Source organism: Gambusia affinis, linkage group LG21, assembly GCF_019740435.1.
Source record: "Gambusia affinis linkage group LG21, SWU_Gaff_1.0, whole genome shotgun sequence".
Lineage (NCBI taxonomy): Eukaryota > Metazoa > Chordata > Actinopteri > Cyprinodontiformes > Poeciliidae > Gambusia > Gambusia affinis.
In genome coordinates this window covers 13,718,000-13,740,651 of record NC_057888.1, presented here as the reverse complement: position 1 = coordinate 13,740,651, position 22,652 = coordinate 13,718,000, and the positions used below count along the sequence as shown (strand labels likewise).

General features: G+C 37.8%; 1 protein-coding gene across 5 annotated transcripts in view; it reads left to right on the top strand.

Moving 5' to 3' along the window:
• cntnap2a (contactin associated protein 2a) overlaps positions 1-20,664 on the top strand; it is a 283,391-nt gene extending 262,727 nt beyond the window's left edge. For all 5 annotated transcript variants that reach the window (XM_044103978.1, XM_044103977.1, XM_044103979.1 and 2 more), the window contains 4 exons: positions 6,474-6,567; positions 16,142-16,405; positions 17,228-17,299; positions 18,232-20,664. In XM_044103978.1, coding sequence (XP_043959913.1) covers positions 6,474-6,567; positions 16,142-16,405; positions 17,228-17,299; positions 18,232-18,431 — 630 coding nt within the window. In that variant the 3' untranslated portion in view covers positions 18,432-20,664. The remainder of the gene's footprint in view (positions 1-6,473; positions 6,568-16,141; positions 16,406-17,227; positions 17,300-18,231) is intronic.
• Positions 20,665-22,652: the final 1,988 nt, after the last annotated feature.

The following is a 22,652-nucleotide window of genomic DNA, read 5'->3' as shown; positions in this document are numbered from 1 at the left end:
CCAGGAGGTTCACTAACAGTGATCGCTTTGATGGGTAAAACTTCTCCTTGTTATGCTGCCTCAGGGCGCTTCTCAATGTGTAAACAGACAACAACAGATATTTCTGCTACAGTGAGATCCTGTTTGATCTGCAAACACTCTCTGACCCATACGTTTACTAATCCACTGTAAGAAATGTAAGAGACAAAATTTATTTATTTCCAATAAACACAACATCACAAGTACATTCTTATGGAGCAGAGCACCATTTTTCATAGCATTTTACTCGTACCCATTACAGTGCGAAAAAGTGTTTCTTGAAGTTTATACAGTAACTTATTAAATTAAAGGCCATTTTACCGATCATGGACATTCAAAGTTTATGGTGAGTTGTTGTTGCACTTTGTTTCCGTTGTGTATTGCAGAGTTTGCAAGTACATAGGAGCAAAGCTACAGTCTGATCTTTTCTGTTGCTTCTTACTTCTAACATATGGCATCTTTAAGTCATGTTATGACTTTTCTATATGGGAACACAGATTTTATAGTGTTTTCATTAAAAAAAAAACTTTTTCTTAAAGCGTAGCTTTTCAAATAAGGCTTCCATCAGATGTTTCTTTCAGACAACTAAATACTTGAACGACAACCATAGACAGTAAACCATGAACAGCATTGTTTAGTTTGCAGTCTAATTTGACGACAGACTATAAATTACAACAAAGGTTTCTTCTGCTGTCACAATTGGTTTCTCTGCTAAGAAATTACCAACATGAAAATCCATTCATTTAACTTCCGAGGAGTCCTAGTAGAGAATACGCACAAGCAATTGTCTTACTGTTTATCGTTACCCAAAAGAAAAATAACCGTCATCAAAATGTGCCATCCTGTGACAACAAACTATAATTTGGGTTGCTTCCAAACTAATGGTGTGGTCATAAAAACAGTTTGAAGTGTATTCCACCATTGGTGCCATCTAACCATCTATAAACGCGCCACTTGAGGTTCATTAAGTAAATATATGCAAATTATAGTATCATGTCTGATGTTACGACTGCATTACCGAAATTAACTTTGATAAATAAGTTTCCATTTTTGGTAATGAGTTGGTTTATCCTAAGTAGCATTTGTGTTTTTACAGTCAACAAGACTGCCATCATTTTTTTCCCTCTCCTATCGTTTACCACACAGTAATTTAAGAAAACTTGAAGACAGGCTTGCTCTACTCCATAAAGAAGTGAATTTAAAATGATCAAAACACATTAGCCGCATAAATTCTTCCATTATGCCAAGAGTCTTGCGTTCATTTGGTCTAATTGTTAGTTAATCTGTCATACTTTACTCGTTACCACGGCAGCCAATAAAATGTTTATAGGACCTGAGGTGTGACGGTGTGTGCTGTGCTGCAATTTGAAGCGTACTGAAAATGGTTGTGGCAAAGTAATCCCATGTAACTCATCAGCGCATGGCTCTGCAGTAGTGGTTATGTTTTTTGGTTTAAAAACTCTTTCACTGTGTACGTACAATTTCAATTCCAGGCCCAATATTTTATTGCTACCCTAAGGTAACAATAAAATTACTTGCTGTATATTGAGCAAAAACAAACAAAAAATGACAACATTTTTCTGCTAAGCTCATCATATCCATTGTGACCGTCCTTCACCATCTCTTCTTCCCATATGTTGACTCTGAATTTTCATGGGTTATGACTATTTTGAGCTTTTATTTTTAAAGAATCCCTGTATATGACATCCCATCTATAATATATAACGTGAACAGTATTCAACATTAATCCTGAGGTACTTAGTAGCTGCATGTAATAATAGATATTTGCCAATTACTGCTCTATCGCTCTGATTTGCTTCTGAGTGACGGGTAGAGCTATGAGTAAAATACATTATAGAGTTGATTTTGTAAAGAGCCTGGAGACCAAATAGATTTTTTTTTAATAAAGGAAACAGCAGACTCCTAACTTCAGGCTAGAAAGTTGTCACTTCTCTGCAGTTCAGAAGACAATTTTTTTTTAGACAGTTGAAAAGTAACTATTGAGGTTCACGACACCAGAAGAAACAAAAAAGAGAAAAAGTAAACACATGCCTCCTTGAATGCAAAATCAAAGAGTCGGGTGAAAATGTGGGAGAACATTTTTAAAAAACTCAGTGATTTAAGAGGAGAAATTCTCCAGTGAAAAATGATAAGATGCTATTCAGGGATTCACAAACAAATCAAACCTGACATTTAAAACACAGCTGGGTGGAGAATTGGGGATTCCCACTGCAGGAGATTTTTTTAAAACCGTACCGTTTATAGTCTTGCCATTTTTCCATTTAACTGTTTTTTTTTTTTTTTTTGTGCCACTCGTAAAATGAGTTAATGTTGCAATCCTATTGTTTTACCTTAAAAAAAATTTACTTGGCACTGTAGCAGCATTGCATTGTCATATCTTAACCTACACTACATCAGCATGCACAAGCAGTGTATTTCTTTCTAACTGGAAAAAATATTATTTTTTAGGTGATAGATAAACTATATCTAATAGAAATTTGATTGATTTTGCATATACCGGTATCTGACCAGTGGCTTAAAGTAATGTATCCATTTTGCACAATATTACACAATGCATTTAAATAATTAAGCCATCCAGACTTTAGGAGCCTAACATTTACAGCATGTCAGGCACGTGGAGATGTGTGAATACCTGCCGAAATATTCCCACAGAGAGAAGCAAAAGAAGGCAGTGTTTGGTTTTCAAGCAGCCCGAGAGGTCTCATTGGGTTAGTTCTCTATCAAAGGCCCACCAAGATGAGATTAAAATGAGCCCCAATCTTCCCATCTCTGAGATGAAAGTGAGAAACGCCTTCGGGCAACAGACATCTCATTCGAGAGTTCCCTCCTCTCATCTCCAGTTACTGTCGATAGATCAGCCGAGTGAATGAGTGCAACACCAATGGAGCAAGACAGTAATGTGGCGGTTTAACTGATAATGATGTTCAACTATTTATTCAAGGTTAAAGGGGAATGCTTTGCATTTCTTTGCTCTTATTTGCTTGCCATGAAATGTGTGATGGGATTATGTTTATCTCCCAGATAAAGCTGGTGAATTGAGAGGTGTCACAAACGCAAAATGCTTTAGACGCATTAGTTTGAATGTATCCTTCACAAAGACTCAATTCTATTTTTTTTAAGCTCATAGTGAAATAGTTTCCCAACGCCCCTTGTAATTTTCTCCTTGTCTAACACCTTATTAATTTGCTTACGTAAGCTCAATACAACATAAGAGGCATTAAAGGAGAGAAGTGCGTTCTCTAAATGGTGCGGCGAAGGGAAGGGATCCCAGTAATTGAGGCCGTAATAGGCAGAGTTCAGTGAAATGGGGTTTCTTCTGGCTGCCTTCCTCTGTGGACCTTTCTGTGAGGTTTCAAGATTCAAACCGCCCTCCCAGCTTGTGCAGCCAATTTGTTTTCTCAGATAAAAGTAAATAAGCTGAGCGCAATTTAATTGTGCCCCATTATCCCACCCTCCAGTCACGGTGGAAAACAAAACCCACACAGTGCTCCGCGGAGACCAAGCTTTTGGAAGGAATCAAATTAGGATAGGCTGTGAGTACGTGTGTGTGTGCGTGTGTGCGTGTGTGTGTACGTGTGACTGTGCTTATTTTTACTCTCATTTGTGCCTGAGAAAGAAAATAGTCTGAAGAGCTGCGGGCGAGAATTTTCTGTGCGGGAGCAGCCCACTGATTCAAACTTGTTAACACAAGAACATGAATCGCAGTCCTTTAGTGACAGTCCAGCTCTGCTCGCGTCCAGCAGGAAGTCAGAGCTTTTCACTATTTTTAACAGAAGACATTTCCAGTAAAACACACTGTAGCAAAAGTCATTGTTCTCCTCTTGGCTTTGCCTGTTGCGTTGCTCTCTCTGTAAGCTCAGACACAGTCCTCCTGTGAGCGGAAAGAGAGAGGGGAAATAGGATCTTTTATTTTCTGGATGCAGAGAAACCAATTTGAGCGGCTGAAATTATTCTCATCAATAGCACCAGCTGCAGCCTTCAAGCTAATTAGAAACTTCATTGGTACAGCAATAACAAGTTAATTACGTTGCAGGGATATTAAAGTCGTGTATTCCCTCCCTCCATCACCCTTGCTGTTCTCACATTTCTATAGATGGAGTACTTTCTAAACAGGCTGCCTGTTTTCTACTCTGCTCAGAGAAATGCTTTAAGTTCACCGTTATCTCCCCTATGTTCTTAACTAATGCGTGATCACGCACGATGTATGAAGAAGCGTAATATCATTGCATTAATGCTAATGCTGCATGTACATGTGTACACCATTTAAAGGTGCCTAAACTCATGCGATATATAAATAAAGAAATGATACAAATTCCCTCATAGCCAAAACGGGATGAGATTTAATGCCATCTGTGGAACCAAAACATCATATTTGCATCGTTACAGGAATCCAAAATCTGTTGTCTTCTGCTTCTGACATCAGTTTTTTATAGAGTCCCAGCTCTACTGGTGTGTATTGGGAAGCTTCGACCAATGGCGTTACTCCCCTTCATTTGCCTTGCTATTCTGGCTCCGTTTTACACTGGATGTGTATTTGGAAGTTCCGAGAATTCGAAGTTGACCTCCTGGAATCAAATCTGTTCCATCAGAAGAACTATTAGTCAAGTTGTTTGTTCCTTATCTGTCCAAACAGAGGTTCTTTCGCAAGTCTTGGGCTCCAGCCCGGTTCCTTTGCAGGCGAGCAGGGGAAAAGTCGGGTGCCAGAACTTTCTTGCACAACAGCTTAAAACTAACATCTTTCCTCTCTTAAGTGATTGTTATTCCACATCTCTCCAAATGTGAATTCCTTCCTGACTTCAGAATGACCCAGTCCATTTGACTCAGTACATTTCTTTTAGGTTAAAACATTTCTTACTGCGAACGAACCAAACAACATAACTTTTTGACTGTTAGTATAATTATATTCCTCTACAATTTCAACTCTGAACAGAACCAAAATACAGTATGCCATTAAACTTGTAGATTATAAAACATTTTTAGTTGAGACCTTGTTTTATTGTTATTTAATTCATTGCTTAAGCCATTGTTAGGCACCCAGGATTAATTGTCTTCAGCATTCCATCACGTTGTCAGACTGCTCTTTGATCAGGACCATGGGGATCTCAACTACACAGTAAAGGAGCCATTTCATTTCCTAACCGATATCCTTTCTTAAGAGCATTTGCTGCTTGTGTCTAAATGCACCATCAGTGTCAGCCAACAGGCAGTAAAAACAACACTTTGTGCATGGCACAGGTATCGATGAAACAGCACTATTTGACAGCCTTGGAAAGAGACCAAGGCATCTTTCTGGCAAGGTCTGATTGTATATATTCCCTTCCTGGCATGGTTGACTAAAAATCAATGTAAGTGATTATCTTTATTCCATCATGAATCTTTTGTCCTGATGGAAACTGATCCCCTTGCATGATATCAGTGTCCTGGGGGACAAGCCGTCTCTTAAATGTTTAATTGGGAAAACGTTGTGAATCATTTTCTCTAGAGTTTGAAGTCCTTTGAGGAGGGAGGGAACGGCTCTCAGCACAAAATCTTTTTTTAAATACTTTTGTTCTCCCGTCTTATGTAACACAGATGACTGTTGAGCTCGCACTCTGCATTTTTAATTACTCATATTATGTTTGGGTTTCTCTGTAATCAGGTCCACGACATTACAAATATCAACTCAGCTCATCATTTACACTCAGATCTACATCTATGCAGCGCCTACAGAAAGTATTCACCCCCTTGGATGTTTTACCTATTTGTTGCTTTTTCAAATCAATCATGGTCAACTAAATTTTTCTTTCTTGACAAAAAAAGTATTTGATTGTTGTCAAAAAAAAGGACAAATGATGTTGATAATGGTTGTTTTGCTAAAGCAATAGAAGTAGAAACATCCAAGGGGGTGAAAACTTTTTGATACCATGGTTTCCATGTGACCATTTATTCTATTGCACTATACTGACAATTGAGGACAAGAATGCAAAGTCTTGCTTAGATGTGTCTGATGTGAGCTGTTTTATATCTGAATTGAGGTTTGAATAGTATGTGTTTGCAGGGAGTTCAGAGAAGAACAAGAAGAGAAGAAAAAAACAATATCACTAAAGTTTGGTGGTATTTTTTCAAGGAAAAAAATACACTGTGAATGGTATCTATAATTATTTGCTAAATAAATTGTGGCATAAAATTCTTGCAAAATCTATATTTTCCCATAACGCTTAACTTTATGTATTGACATCTGCAAGCCACAGGAGGGAGCTGCTGAGCTGTGTATAATCCTCGTTTTCAGTTCAGTGCCCCACATTAACCATCTTTTAATCATTTGGGGGGTTTTGTGTTTTCCTTAATGTGTTGATGCAGGTTTTAGTGGGGGTCCTTTTTTAAGACTTTCTGAAAAATGTTTTTGACTCTGATTTCTCACTCGCTGCTCATTGTGTCTGCTTCTCATTCTCCAGCTGGATCATTACCCGCCTGTGAACTACAAACTTCCAGATGCCTCAGACATTCAATTCGACTTGGTTAAGACACTGTTCTTAGGAAAAATCTATGGTGAGTAGCTTGCCACTTTTAACTTGTTTTGTTGTGTTTTTTTCAAAACTGGTTATAGTGGACATGTTTTACTTTCAACTGCCCAGAAAGCTGAAGGAATAATACTGTTGAGAATAGTCACTTATTAGTTGTCACAATCAATCATGAAATCCCCAGTGCAGGTTTTCACTGATTCAACTACAGTGAAAATCTGTAGTTTTCACTGTAACAATGCATGCAATGCAACCCATGCAATGCAATGGGTTGCATTGCTTAATAATTCATATTTTTTATTAAACAAACAAAAAAAATTATTAGAAATCCCCAGATGTTTTAGAATGTTCTTTGAGGGCCAAGAAACCACCTTTCTTTACTCTCAAGAAAAAGCTTTCTTCATACCACAAGCAATTAAATCGTTAAAAGTAAAAAAAATACCATAAATTAATGGGTAATTCAAACCTCTGTTGTTAATGTTATTATACGTTTGTGTATGTATATTGCTGTCTTTCCATGTAAATGTCTCCTGACAATGCAGCAAATCACTTTCCCTACAGGGATGAGTAGAGATAGCTAGCTCTATCATAATCCCTCCATCATACTCCCATTACCCCCTATCAACACAACATCTGAGCTTTGAGGGAAAACAAAACCAAGGTCACCCTTCATCTCAAAGTAGCATGAAGATATTTGTCTACTTTGTAAGATATAACTCTAAATATCAATATAGCCTACTGAAAAGTAACCCTAAATATAGAAGGATAATATTAAGGATAAGATGGGGGAAAGAAAATGTTGTCATGAGAAAGACAGAAGAGGAGAGCCACAAGGACAAAAGCTTGTATTTCTGCGTCTCATCGGATCTGTTCCATTTCTGTGTCTGAACCACAAAGACAAGAGAGGCTGTCAGACAGTTCAGCTATCAGGTTCTCTGTTTCAGAGAGAGAGAGACCCTGTGCTTGGTACGCTGCACACACACTTTGATCACTGTGACATCTCCGCCTTCCCTTTTTGCGGTCTGATTGCAAGATGGGATAAGCTGGCTTCAATAACAATGGAGCAGTTCACATAAGATGACTGAGAGTCAGAGGTGTGCACCAATACCCAAAGCGTTGGTTATCATTAGTGAACAATAAACCATTCTCAGGTCATCAACTGTTCTGCAAAGCGATTTTCCGTCCAATAGTAATTATCCGTAAACCCCTCCTGAACACCTGTGAATTACAGCTTTGTGGGTTGTAATATGAAAAAAGCCCTATGATTAAGAACTGCTTATTTATGCATTGTTAAACTGCTGTAATAAGAGCATTTCTAACATTCCTGTTGATCAAGTGTTGGATTTTCCTTCTTTCAAGATGCATTTATTCTCTTCTGAGTCATTCTTGGATGTGATCAACTGAAAGCTCATATAATGATGCATAAGACTTTAAGTACAATTTACATCAATCCTTTCACCTTTGTAAACCTAAAGTGTAAAAAGACTTATGGCTTTCATTCTATCATCTGTTCATTAGTATCACCTTTGATTGCAGATTTCTATTCATAATCTCTTTACTATGTGTGTGCTTCTGTAATTGTTCCACTTCAGCATTCTACACACAGGCACTATAATGTATTCAGTTTTTTTTTGTTTTGTTTCTTTTTTTTCCCCCCGAACCATGTCCTTTTCAGTTGTGTTTGAGCTCGTAACTGAATAGTTGTATCTATTTCCATGTCCGAGGTCAAGAAATGTGCAAATGAAGCTGAAAAGAAAAAAACAAGCAGGAAGCAGCTGAGCAGTTGCAGAACATTGATTTTATGTTTACAGCATTGAACCCAGGCATAGCTCAATAGTCACACAAGAGTTGTGCTTGTTCCCAGAGTTGAATTGAACTACATTTGAAATGTTATGTAGGAATAAAATATAATAGGTTGTATTGATCCCCAAATGGAAATTGCTAATATAATTTTAGGTCAAACAGAAAAACCATTTTGGTTGGATAAAGAGAAATATGCATTGTAAATATGCATTTACTTTTAGAAATCAAGCCCACTTTACCTTTGCACAAGACCTTTGCATAAAGTAAGAGTAAGAATCTAAGAATTGTTTTCTAGTGATAATAACGTTGCCAAACCTGGGATCATTATTCCATGAATGATTTGCTTTTGTAACTTTATCTTAATGAATATCCTGTAACAGTAAACTACTTGTGTTTATGTTCACATGAGGGTAATTTCATCCTTTGATGTTTAACCTTGGTGTCAGGGAGGAAGCCCATATTCCCCATCTCTCCTCTGTCTTGGTCTGTTTTTGCACACTTAATGCATAAATCAAACCATTCAACTAACCTTTATGACTGGAGCCAAAGGCAGGTCCATGCAACATGAAACATGACCGTTTTTGTTTTGAAGCCTTGCTTAAAGGGCCATGTTAGGATCAGGGTACCTGGCTTGAGGTAGAGTACTGGAGGTGTATTCATCCATCTTTAGTTTTTTGCGGCATTTCTTTGTCATCTATGCAAAAGATTTTGCCAATTCTTCTTTGCAAAATGCCTTAAGCTCGAGCAGATTGGATGGAGAGTATCTGTGAACAACATTGTTATTTTGAACAATATTGTTATTTTTACATCTTGTCACCGATTCCCAGTTGAGATGGTTCATTCTGCTACTTGAATTCAAACCAGGGACAGCTATCTCCAGTCTGCAAAAGCCAGGGTCCTACATGTTGTAAATATTTCCAAATCTAAATGACTTCTTCAACATGTCATCAACTTCTGCAGAGGATTGGTAGCAAATTATCCACTTGATTAAGATTAGTTGAACCAGGGGAAAATGTAAATCTTGCAAAACAGCTGCTTTTGAGAGCTGATGTTGGGATAGCTTTTCAGATCTAAGCTGTCCCATTTTATCATTAGTTGTATTATTAGGATAATTCTCCTAATGGAAGATAAACCACCCAAAGCCTGGAATAGTGTTTTATGACCCAACCCAACTCAACCCAACTTCAACTTCTCTGTAGCTTTATTTCAGATCTGTCTGCTGTGTTCCTTTGTCTGCATGATGCTCTAATACCTTCACAAAACTGTTGTTTTTATGCTGAAAATGACCAGGTTTTCAGATTTTATTGTTTATTTGACTTTATGCTTTGCAATTATTGACCGATCACTACAATGCACTGGATAGTGTGTTTGTAACAGGAAATATGTGAAAAAGTTTAAGGGGTATGAGTAATTTTGTGAGACCTATATGTGGTAGCTGTCAGTCTGTGGATTGGTATTGGTCCAACGCAGATCTCTGCACCCACCTGGAATAGATGAGGGAGATGAGTCATGCCGCAGCCAGAGCAACAGAATCACATTCCTGTCCTCTGCGCTGTAAATCTGTTGGGTCTCTCTCTTTCAATGCGTATGGGATAGAAGGAATAAATTCAAAGCAGAAACAAACTGAAGGAAAAGCATCATTAGACACAGACGACTATAGCCCTCAGGGTAAATGGCATGTACTGTACATTAGCACCACACTAAAATTTAATTTCTCTGTTTTATTTTCACATATATTTTTCCCTTTCTATAGATACCGCTTAAAAAAATCGCATGCCTTTGAGAAAATCTGCTAGTTTAAGGCTGAAGTACCTCTCTCTGAGTAATGTTTAGAAGAGCTAAATGCAGAACTTTTATTTAGAGACTGATCAAATCTTTGATATTTATTTGATCATCCTTACTGTATTTTACTTCAGGTCTATTAGACTGATCAAATCTTTGATATTTATTTGATCATCCTTACTGTATTTTACTTCAGGTCTATTAGGGAGCCAAGGTAACTTACCAGTAATAGAAAGTGCTCCTTATGGCAGTATAAACAGAGCTGTTAGCGCTCATACAAACACAATGTTTACCTGTGATTTACTTCTGACAACAATGAAAACTCATTCATATGAATCAACATTTTCATCACATAACTATCCATTCTTTCCAGTCAAGTTGCCAATTTTAATATCCCTAATATTACGCAACAACTTTGTTATTTAGTTTCTTTGTAATGTGACTGAATTGTATACATTTTTGAGTCACAGTTTTAATACAATAGAATGTGAAGGCTGAACATCTATGACTGTCTTAATGTTAATATCTATGTTCAAAGACGAAGTTATGTGGAAAAAGGGGAATGCTGTGTAAAGTAAAAAATAAGGTTAAGATAATGCATTTTAATGCTGCAGTATGTAACTTTTATAAAAACATCTTTTTTACATATTTGTTATAACTGCCACTATGTGCAGTAATATGAGACAGATCATCTGTAAGAAAAAATTTGTTGCTGCTCTGCGTCCTCACTGAGGTTCTACAGACATTTGCAGAAATACACCGCTCACGGTCAGAAACAACCAAATTAGACTCACTCTCAATCAGGCTCATGCAAGCGCTGCTCACACCTTCCCTCTGCTCTCCGCTGTACTACAACTCCTACACCCACAGCAGAGACTGCCTTCAATGTGCAGGCTAGCTAGCAATGCCGCCGATGGCGGCAGATAAATATTGTAAACAGATATTTTTAAGTCGGAGTTAAAACAGGAGACATAAACATAAATCTAAAGTAATTATCAGAGTTGTATATAGTGTAAAATGTCTTACACTGACAGAGATTTGCTGCAGCCTCACAGTCAGTCATTAACAGGATTAAAATGTTGTATTTTGTCACAAAATGATAAAAACAGTGTCAGAGGCTTTTAGCCAGTCAACTATATAATCCTCAGACGTTTTGGTCAAGTACTTCTTGGACTGTTGAAGGGCAGGAATCAAACCTCTTAACCAGCAGTTGTTTAAAAAGTACTCAACTACCTGAACAGCTGAAAGCTTGCCATTAACCTGTTCATAATACATGTTTACAGAAATGTTGTTCTTTTCAACAGACTATTATATGAATTTGTTCAGATCTGTCCATGTTCACACTAGAGCGGTGATTCACTCTCTCAGTGTTTAGACTCAAATCGATTATGTTTCCTTTTCTTTTGAATAGCATGTCGTGATTAAGTCCGATCAATTTCTTTCCTTCAGAGTAGCCTTTGACTGTCTCTGTTTTGTCCTGTGACCTTTGCATTGACAGCCACACAACATCCTGACTCCAGTTAAAGCTCTGATAAAAACCCTGGTGTTAGATCAAGCTGATATCACAAATGTCCTTTTCTTTTCTGTCTCCGATTGGCAGCTTAATTGCCTCTGTAAAATCAGTCTGTCCTTTGTGCTCAGACGGCTGTTTTGTGTGTACGTCTCTATATGTCTCAAAAGAATGACGTCATTACTAAAAGTCACGAGTTGGATTTCGGATTGGGAAATCCTGATCCGGGCCACATCGGATCCTGGATCCGGGTTTTCTCCAGCCAGCGTCTGGGAGTGGGGGTGGGACTGCACTGCAGAGAAAAGGGAGGGATAGAGAGAGGCAAAAAAAACAGTGAGAAAAGGAGATGCTTGTCAGTGTGTTGCTGTTTCCACATGAGCCACATAACAGAGAGAGAGAGAGAGAACATCTGAAAGAAGAAGAGAAGAAGGTTTGGTGCACAAACTCTTCACAGACACAAGTCTGTGTAGGTAACTGGTGAATGCATGCCTGTGTGTTTTCTGTTTGCGTTACTGCGTTTGCATGTGTGTGCCAAGGTTGCGGCAGGTCACCGAGTCATCTCAGTGAAAACTGAACCTTGAATCTATAGCTGAAGTAAAGAGTTTCATCCCGTCCTCTTTTGCCACATTTTTATACTCATGGGTGGGAGTGTTTTTCTTTCTTTTTTTTTCCCACCGGTTTACTTGCTAGATAAACAGGATTATGGGAATTTATGTGTCTGTGTGAGTTCCCTGCAATCACTTGTGTAGGTGTGTGTGAGAATCTGATCTGAAAAGAGCCATCGCAGACAGTGTGACAATGTCAACGTGTCTGTGTTGGTTTTTAATTGGCTTGGCACGTTAACAAGATTAACATCCTGGTCAAGGAGGATGCTGGAGGTGGCGCTGAAGAGCATACCTGTGTGTGAATGCATGTGGGTGTGTTCTCTCTGGTTCAGTGGGGAAAACTGCAGGTATATTTGCTGTGTTTAAACCCGATCCTCTTCAATCATCACCTCGTGCTTTTCTAAGTAACCTTTTATGTGACGTCGCCTCCTGCCGTGTAGCTTTAGCTTGATTCAGACCAAAGACAGCTTTGTTTTTATGTGGCTTATCATCTAAAGCTAAAAAGTTACATTGCTGCCCTAGTGCTGCAATTAGGACAATTTCAACAACTGCAAGACATAAAGAACTTTCTTTATTTATTTTTTGCCAATTCAAAAATCTTTTTTTTCACTTTTAAATGTTTGAAGAGAGCAAATGATCCTAAACTATTTATTTAATCTTATTTAATCTTGTTTCGATCCATTTTCCCCTTTTTCCTTCTGTTTAGTAAAGATGCTTGTCTGCACCTCTCAGGAGAACATCTGCGTGTTTGTGCATGATCCAGATTTGCCTTTCTACTGGAGGGCGTGGCGGATGGACCCACATTGATATTCTTTTCACGCACCTCTAAACGCATCACGCTTTCATTACCTCGCACCAGCAACAATGTCTTCTCTCCCTCGTCCACCCCTCAATCAGCTTCTATTTGTCGCCATGGGAACTATTTGATCCCCCTCTCGCCTCACTGTTTCTGTCCAACTCTTTTGTCCTTCACACTTTCTTTGTTTTCCACCCACCTTTCCTCTTATAACGCTCTTTCCTTCTGAACCCTCCCTCTAAGCCAGTTCTGCCTGTCACTTCTCCTTCCCCTGTTTTATTCATCCAACTTACACACACACACAAACGCACACACACGCTCACTAACACCCCGTAACTTCCAATTGTGTTTCTTTCTGGACCTCCTTTTTGAATTATTCATGCAACTGACTCACCGTCTGAGGGTTCAGTCGGCTCTTTTCAATGATGCTTATGTCGTGTATTAATGTGCATTTGGGCGAGATGGATTAACGAAGGGTCACATATGGTCACACGCGAACGAAGGATCCATAAATCAAACATGATGCTGCTTTTCACTCCCGGCCAAATGAAGCAGTTCATTCTGTCTTCAAATTATGATGATTGTGTGTGGAAGAGCTGTTTGCATTGTGTTTTCGCCATGTTTTATTGATTAGTGTAGAAAGCTGCGTAGACACTGCTATGACCAAGCTTTGCAAACATGAGATCAGTTTGTGGTCACTGCGTCTTACAGTGTTAAATCACTTGTTAGGTGTTGATAGATTAGTGTGCTGAGAGCTGGGACAAGGCAAAAGATTAATGAAAAGAAACAAGAAATCAAAGCATGTTAGATATTTGCCTCTTGGCCTCTTGTAATGCATACTTATGGATAATACATTGCGCACCTTTCAATTTTCAATGCATTGGATTGAGATGTAATCATTTTTTCTTGCATCAATACTGATTATTTGTTACCAACATCCATTGTTTCTGACCACAAAGCTTTTAGGTAACAATTTAAGATGCTTGTGAATAAAGGTCCAAGAATTTCTTCAAATGTTACTGTAGTTTAAAGCTGCTGATGCAAACGTTAAAGTAGTACTCTATCTCCAGTCAGGTATCATTTATTTCAAGTTTCTACCTAAAAATGTGAACAGTAGGGTTTGAGAAAAATAACAGGATCTATTTTTCTGAACAACTATATCTAATGAGTCAACCTCTTAATGCTGAGTCATACAATGGGATCTAGATAAATCTAGAGTCCAGATGGACAAAGAGAGACACAGAAGTAGCAACAATGAAAGAATCTGACTGGAATCAAAGACACACTTTATCCCCTTGTTTTTGGATTTGGTTGCATAATTGTTTTATCATTTCATCTTTAAAGTTCTAGCAGGGTTTTTTCCGTTTTCCATTGATGTACACCTGGAGCAGAGATCCAATCTAGTTTCTCTAGCAAGAATTACTTGGGTTCTGTTTGCAGCTCGGTTCAGAGTTCTGAGGAGCAAAACCTCCAACATGTACCAGATGAAAACTGCTTTCCTGGAGAGGCCATTTTTGTGTCCACTGAAGAAAGAAATTGTGTGACATGTAGTCTGGGTCATTGAGAGGTGACCACCAGTCCCAAGGCAACTTATCATTGCATCAAAAAGTGTGTTGTTATTTTATTATTGCTAAGATATCTGAGAATTCTGTTCATCACTATATCCTATATGTTGATATAATTTTCAAAATTATAAATCTGAGAGTAAATCTATTTCTAGGATTATAGAAATCTATTTTTATTCACAGATTTCAGACTGATGAGAAAGTGCTGCATTTAATTTGGGACTGAGGTTGTTTTGATAAATACAGTTATGTAGCCTCAATTGCTATATTTAACAGTCAGCAATTTATGAGACTTTATCATTTTGGACGTTCTTCCATGCCAAGAAGGTTCTGGAAGGTTATAATTTAACCCTTTTTTTCTGTAGAAGTTTTTTTTCCTTCTTGCATTAGTATTTGTAGGTTTCTATTTAATTCACTTTTGCCATATCTACGGTCTAAGCTTTTCAAACTAAGCCTCTTTGCAAGTTCGGCTCATAAAATGTAAGATTAGAGTTGATACCCTGTTCCTTCCTTTGTGTACAATGCATTATAAAATCTGCCACCTCCTTTGTTTGCTTTCTGAATTACACTTTCCGGTAGTTTCCTGTGTGCATTGAAAATGTGCGAAGCAACCCAGTTGCAATCCCAGCAGAGAAGCATATTAGTATTCACACACAGGGCCCCGCAGTGATCAGCACATGTTCACTCATACAGAAGAGAAGCATGTTTGGCACTTAAGAAAATGGCTGGCATCAGTAAATCTGTCCACTGTCATGCTGTTAGGCACCTGATGCTCTCCTCTTGTGTGTGTGTCTCTGTCCACCCCTGTTGTGCACCTCATGCAAATTCCCAAACCTGTTCAACTTTTCCACATTTGGTCATACTTTAGTGTATTTTATTTGGATTATATTATATATATTTTTTGTGTGTCTCACCATAAAACATGCCTTATTCATATTAATCTGTGTGTATCACAATCAAAATGCATAGCCATTGTGCAGACACACAGAGAAACCATGTGTGTGGTTTGAAAATTAATGCATAATACACAGACAGGGTGAAGTCTGTAGATCCAGGCATAAGAGGAATAAAAAAAGGACTATTTCTGACAACACAATCAGTAGTGCACGCACAAGCTTGGATTAGACTCATCAAAATGAAATAGAGTTAGAATTATATTATCAACCATGTCCAGATACTCAGAATCCCATCATCCAACATAACAGGATTCATTAACGATGAGCATGGTTGCACATGGAGGAGTCCTGTTAGTCATCCAGAGGTTATAGCATTCTCTGTGATTGTCCAAACATTTCCTCCTGGGTGTGTCCGAGGTCATGCAGCAGCAACAGAGAAATTATTTAATTTAAAAATTACAAACCCCACTTAACGCATGTATAAATGCATTATTCAGCGTCAAAGGGGATTGTTTTGGAATCAGCAAGTTTGAAGTTTGCTACCCGAAATTATGTGTTAGAGAATCTTATTTATTTTACTTAATACAGTGGTGAGTGCAATAAGACAATTTAACAAGCTCTTCTCCATTATTTATCTCCGTATAGAAACTGGACTCATAGACCCCGTCCTCATCGAGAGATACAACAGCCCGGGTTTCATTGGCTGCCTGTCCCGTGTGCAGTTCAACGGAGTCGCGCCTCTCAAGTCTGCTCTGAGAAAAGCCGCAGACGCCCAGGCCGACAGTCATCCTGCATCTGCCTCTCCTGTGTCCTACCAGGGCAAACTTGTGCAATCTAACTGCGGGGCTTCGCCTCTCACCATCCCACCAATGTCGGCTGCACCGAATCCCTGGCCTCTGGACAACACCGGTCGGTACCTCCAAAATAAAGCTCTCTCCTGTAAACGTTCTCTTATAAGAGGAGCTTTTCGTGGTCGACATTCCAACTTCTGAAGTGTGCATGAGCAATATATCCTATAATTAGGTGAGATTAAAGTAACAAAACATCCTTTTGTGCTACTAGCCTAACATACAAATCATTATCAAGATACATCTTGAGCTGAAATTATGTATTTAATCATGTAAGAACTTCAGAAATTAACCATGATAATCGTCTTACATGACACAATTGCTTGCATTCTTAAAAGGATTTGCAAGGAAAGGTTTATTTATACCTCTCTGACACCAGCAAGATTTATTTTTCCGATTTGGGTTTAGTTTCAACCCTACATTTAAATTTGTTTTACTGGGAATTTGTTATAAATCGAATCAAGTCTTGCATAAATGTAAAGAAGGAAGAAAATGTATGATTTTGAAATGGGTACAGACAGATGTTTCACACGTTTGTACTTATCCCCATTTACTCCCATTAATAAATTTCAGTGGAACTAATTTCATTGAGAAGTTACCTAATTTATAAATAAGGTCTACCTCTTTATTCTCAGCACGTCAAATATTTTTTTAGAGAATATTAGTGAATAAAATGCATCATGAAGACCAAAGAACACAGAAAATTCAGAAATAAAACTTACAAGAAATCAAGGATTGTATTAGTCAAAGAAACAGTAAAAAAAAAAAAAACCTGAAATTAGTGTTTTTCCTTTGCTTTTACAAGCTAGTCTAGACTTGCTACATGTTACACTTTCTTTTTGTTGATGCTTGTTCCTGTCCCTCTTCTCTTCTCTTTTTGCAGATGCAGAGACTCCCCTGAATGAAGAGCGAGTCATTCCTGATGGAGTTAACCGGGACTCGGCTATCATTGGAGGTGTGCCACCACCACTACTCATGTTTAGTGTAATAACAGTGCTAAAAGATTTCCGGAGAAAAGGTTGTCATGGTTCAACCTGATATAGAAAGATCTGGAAACAATGTCTCACCTGTTCTGGTCAGAAGCCTTGTTTTGGGTGCCATGTCTCATTTTGTTATAGAAAATAAAATAAAATAGTAAATGAAAGGGATTTACATGTTGATATAGCAGTTTTTCACTTTTTGCAAATTAATTTAGGCAGATTATGGTTAAAAATGCATATTAGGTCAAATCAATGACATGGGTCAATGTTTAGAACTTTCCTGTGTTTTCCGTAATTATTTTTGGTCTCCACATGATGATTGACATGTAATAATCATAACACCATACTGTAAAAATGTGTAAAAGCATGAAATAACTTATCTTTTATTTTAGTAGCGTGGACTAAAACATAAACAGAGAATTCACTTTATTTTCTGGCCAATGCCATTTATTTAAAAAATTAAACAAAAGCAAATTAAATCTATACCTGACTTTAATATTTTGATTAGAGATTTTGGGACCTTCTTATTCATAATCCATGGCTTTCTGTTTCCCTGGGGTATACATTTGATGTGACACCAGTGCATATTTTGTTTTAGCCACTGGACACTAGGCTAGTGCTTGGTAATTAGGATAATTTGGATGGAAAAAAATCTAGGTGGATCCAACTTGAAACAAAGGATAAATATGTGGGAATGTGGTGGAGAATGTGCTGAAGTAAAGAATCCATAAGAGTGGAAACTGAAGTTTGGTTAATTATTTTAAGCATTAGTGCTTGCTGTGTGCCAGTAAATGTAGATGGCACTGACAATGTAAGCGGCGGACCAATGAAAACTTTGAAGTGAGGCAGCAGACGGGACTAAAAACTCAGTGTAGTAGATTCGACATCATATCTCTTTCTTCCACAGGGATCATCGCAGTGGTGATCTTCACCATCCTGTGCACGCTGGTGTTCCTGATCCGCTACATGTTCCGTCACAAAGGCACCTACCACACCAACGAGGCTAAGGGCAGCGGGGAGTCGGCCACAGAGTCGGCCGACACAGCCATCATCGGCACCGACAACCCAGAGACTATTGACGAATCAAAGAAGGAGTGGTTCATTTAACGGGCTGATGATGGGACTCAGACAGAGCAGGCAAAACGCGAGACCATCGTTGCTCACAGATGGAGGAAGATTAATCAAGTGACCAATCACTGGCGATAAAGAGGAGTGACTGTTCAAAAGGACAACAAACTCCCTGAGAAGATGAGGGTTGTGGGAAATTTCTGTTCCTTTTTTTATATCCAGAGTAATAGAAAAAGAAAAGTTGGACGCTTACCCTGAGGAGTACAGCTGTAAAAGACTATACATGTATATACTAACCAGCTTATCCTTCTTTGTATCGTGCTTGGGAGTTTTCAGGAGTCCTTTGAATACCATGTATGACAAATAATTACACTTACTGGGTGGTGTAATAGCAAAGATTTATTGCCAGTCCTTGTTTGGTTTTGATTTTATATTTAAACAGAAATCTTATATAAGAAATGATCAAATCAACATGCCAAACGTTTTTTTTTTTTTGTTTTTTTTTTTTATCTCTTTCTTTTCTTTTTTTCCTGTTTTTCAAGCTGTAGTCGCACCAGTCTGTCAACACTCGCATTCATCCAGTGGAGCACATTCTGTAACCTGGTAACATAGAGTTTATCATGAACGCCAAAAGTATCTTTGTAAATATATTTTGTGTCAGTTTTCCTAAAAAGATTTATTTAGAGTCCAAATGCCAATGAGAAATGTCATATCTATATTACAGTAATATATCTGTCCATTATATTATATATGTGTAAAATACAGAGTTTTATGTTTAGGTCTCATGACTTCCGATTGTATGAGACGCTCCCCTCCAGCGGCGGCGCAGAGAGGGGTTTCTCAGAGCATGATGGCAAATCATGATTTTCCACCGATGGTTTAGCTCATCATCACGGCAGCTTCCTTTGAGTCTATGAGTGAAACCAAGAGCCTTTACTTATTCGGACGTGAGCGGTCAGTTTGTTTCTTCGCCAAACACTTCAGTCTTATTTCCAAAGTTTGCGAATATTATTTGGCTTTGAACGTTTTCTTTGCATTCTTTTTCATGTTAAATGAACCATTTCTAACGTATGCATGTATATGTGTTTGTGTGTAGGTCAAATACTAAACAAAGTGCCAGAGGAGGCAGCTTCACAGTTTTTCTTTATGCACTTATCTCCGAGCATTAAAGGAGCCTGAAGCAGCATGAATTTAAAACAAAATCTCCGAACACCACCAGGGATGAAGTTAGGATGGTAATTGGCTTATGAATCTGCTGTGCCTTTAAGGTGTTGAGCCATATCGCCTTTTCTTCTATTACTTAACTTAGACCCATAAAAAAAACTTGACTGATGCTGCATGAAATCTATTCAGGTTTTCTTCTGCTTCCTTTGTAAGGTGGTGCTGTTCAGTTTCGCACAAAATACAAACTCCAGCCAGTTTTTCTCAGCTCATCAAGTATGTCAGCGACAATAAGAAAGTTAAGTACCCAAATGGAGTGATGGAAATGAAATGAAGTAGGTGGTGAACTGATGACTATATAATATATAAGGTGTTGGTAGTTTTATGCTGTCAGCCCAGATACAAGCATCAGTTCAGTCCAGATCAGAGTCACATGCCAGGTGGCTATTCTTGCATGAACGCCTCCCTGAGCAAGCATCTATGTATGTGCTTTGAAAAAAATCTACATCTCTCGAAGTTTGTTTTAAAGAATCATATACGAGTGTACAATCAAGTCAGTCCAGATTTAAATCTAAATGTTTTGGTTTGTCTCAACTCAGGATGGTTTAGATGGAAAATGTATCACAAACTGAATCAAGATTGCATTAATCTCTTTCCAGTTTGAACTGCTGCATATTCTAATTGGCAATTGAAAACTCGATTGGAGCAGAACCTTTAATTTACTTTCTTTAAAAACCTCTTCTTCCCCCTGACACAGTGATTCCCCTGGGCAAAGAGCCATGCCACCAAGATCAGGAACAGCTACTGCATACTGCCTTTGTATTATGTCCTGTGGTAAATGAGACCAGAGTTGCAGACTGTATTATTTTGGCAGTGGGCTGAAGAACTAGCACTGTGCTGTCTCAGGAGCAGCAATGCCATCTGGTGGCTGTTCTAAATGTGCCATAAATTTCAAAACCGTATCCAGTAAATAGTCGTCGCAGGCATACAAATTGATCCATTCCATCTGTGTGCTTAACTTTTTTTTTTATCTGCGATAGGAAAAGCTGTGCAGAATTATATATAAGGAGCAACTGCATGGATGTGCTGCCTACAAACTACCACTCCTATCCTCTGAGACGCACACAATCTGCAAAACAAAGTTCTGTTTCTAACTTTGCTTCTTTTGTCTTGTCAGCGATGTTTACCTGTTACATGTGTTTCAGTTGAAATCGTGTTTTCATTTTTTATTTCAATTTGTTTTTATTGGGTTTTTTTTGGTTTGCTTGTTTGTTTTTTTGTATGTGTCAGTTGGGTTAAAGAGCTCCCACTCACGTGAATGATTTTGCACCGGCCCATCGCCTTCGCCTCAGGGTTGTACACTAACCACAGATCACTTCATTGGAGACGTATTGGCAGCTGAGGAGCTCAGCTCGCCTTCCTCTGAGGCCTCAAAGCAAACATTTCCCCGTTTCAACATCACATCCTTTTCACATATCGTCTCTGTCTCTGTCTCTGTTTTCTTTTTTCTAATTATATTACTCGGAGTCCAAATAAACATGCACGCACACCCTCTTCTTGTGGTTTAACCATAACATCGATGATTATCAGTGCTGACAGACTAAACCATAATGCATTTGTTCAGCTTTCAGTTCTATTGAGTACAATAAAGAGTGTTTGATCAATAAAACCTTTTTTTCAACGCATCATTGTCTATTTTACACTTTGATCTCACTGCTATCCACCCCTGGGTGATGTGATGCGCATGTTGGAGAGTAGAGTATGATGCTGTGGTTTTATTAAGAATTTTAAGGTTAGATTCAGAAATACAGAGATAGTCTCTTTAAGAGTTTATTGGTTGTGTGTTTAATGCCATCGTCTTGCTCTGAAATCAACATGTCATCTTCAGATTTTTAGCAAATATGACTTCAAACATTTTACAGAAATGTGTGGGTGGGTAGCTTTAAAATCAGAAGATGTACAGATATGAAATTCCTCAGCAAGATATCTGTACACCTACACAGAATCTCATCTCAACAGTTTTTAGCTGCATTTCCAAATACAATAAATGTAAACCACTGCTCAGATTAGTGCCTTATTGAACTCTAATTGGTTTCCTCTCTAGAATATGCATGAGCCTGGTTTTATTTTGTTTTCAGATGGAAAGTGTTGCAATGAGTTGGTATTTTTCAGAAAAGTTCTTGGCTGCCACCTTGTGGGAACGCTTTGTAGCTGCAGTTACACTGTGCCATGTAAAAAGCAGTAAATCCATTTAAATTTTTTTGGATTAATGTAATGGTTGCAAATGTGTATTTTTTAGAAAAATTCATATACATAAAGCCCACACAATAAGCCATGGTTTTTCATAAAAAGAAATGAGACCAAAATATTATAAGTGTAATTTTTATTTTTTTTTACAAGGCAATAGAAGACCGAAAATGTAAAACCCACTGAAGTAGAGCTGATTTAAAGTATAAGCAAACTTTGCAACTACTTAGTGTCAAGTTTCAGTTGCATAGAAGCAAAATATAGAGAGAGGCTGTGGAGAAAATAAAATACTTTAATTTAAAAAAAGTATTTTATTAGTAGTATATTCACAGTTTTTTTTATAGTGTTCAGGAACAATAAACAGAGATTTTTCTTGAAACACTGCCATAGAATATTTTCTAAATTTCTAAAACAATACAATTGGTCACGTAAAGAAATGACCTTTGTCTTTCAGAAGAGCTCAACCAAGGAAATCAACAGATTATGTTTGTATTTGGTTTTTAGTTTGCTGCTCTTCTACCTATTTAAAAGATACAACTTCCCCATTTCAAATGTATATTTTTTATTTTTTTTATTATTTTATATATATATATATATATATATTTTTTTATTATTATGATCCTGATGTCACCAACAAGTCTGGTAAATACAGAGTCCGATGCTCTGTATTTCAGAATATGACTTGGAGAGTAATTTGAAAAAGTATGAACCAACCTGCTGTAACTCCTCTTTTTGCTGTTTGTATAACAGGACATAACTGAATGATTATCTCAGCATTATACTCAGCTTTGTTTCATTTGTTGTTATATAAAAATTAGGTTGTATATTAGCATTTTAGTAAATCTAACTATT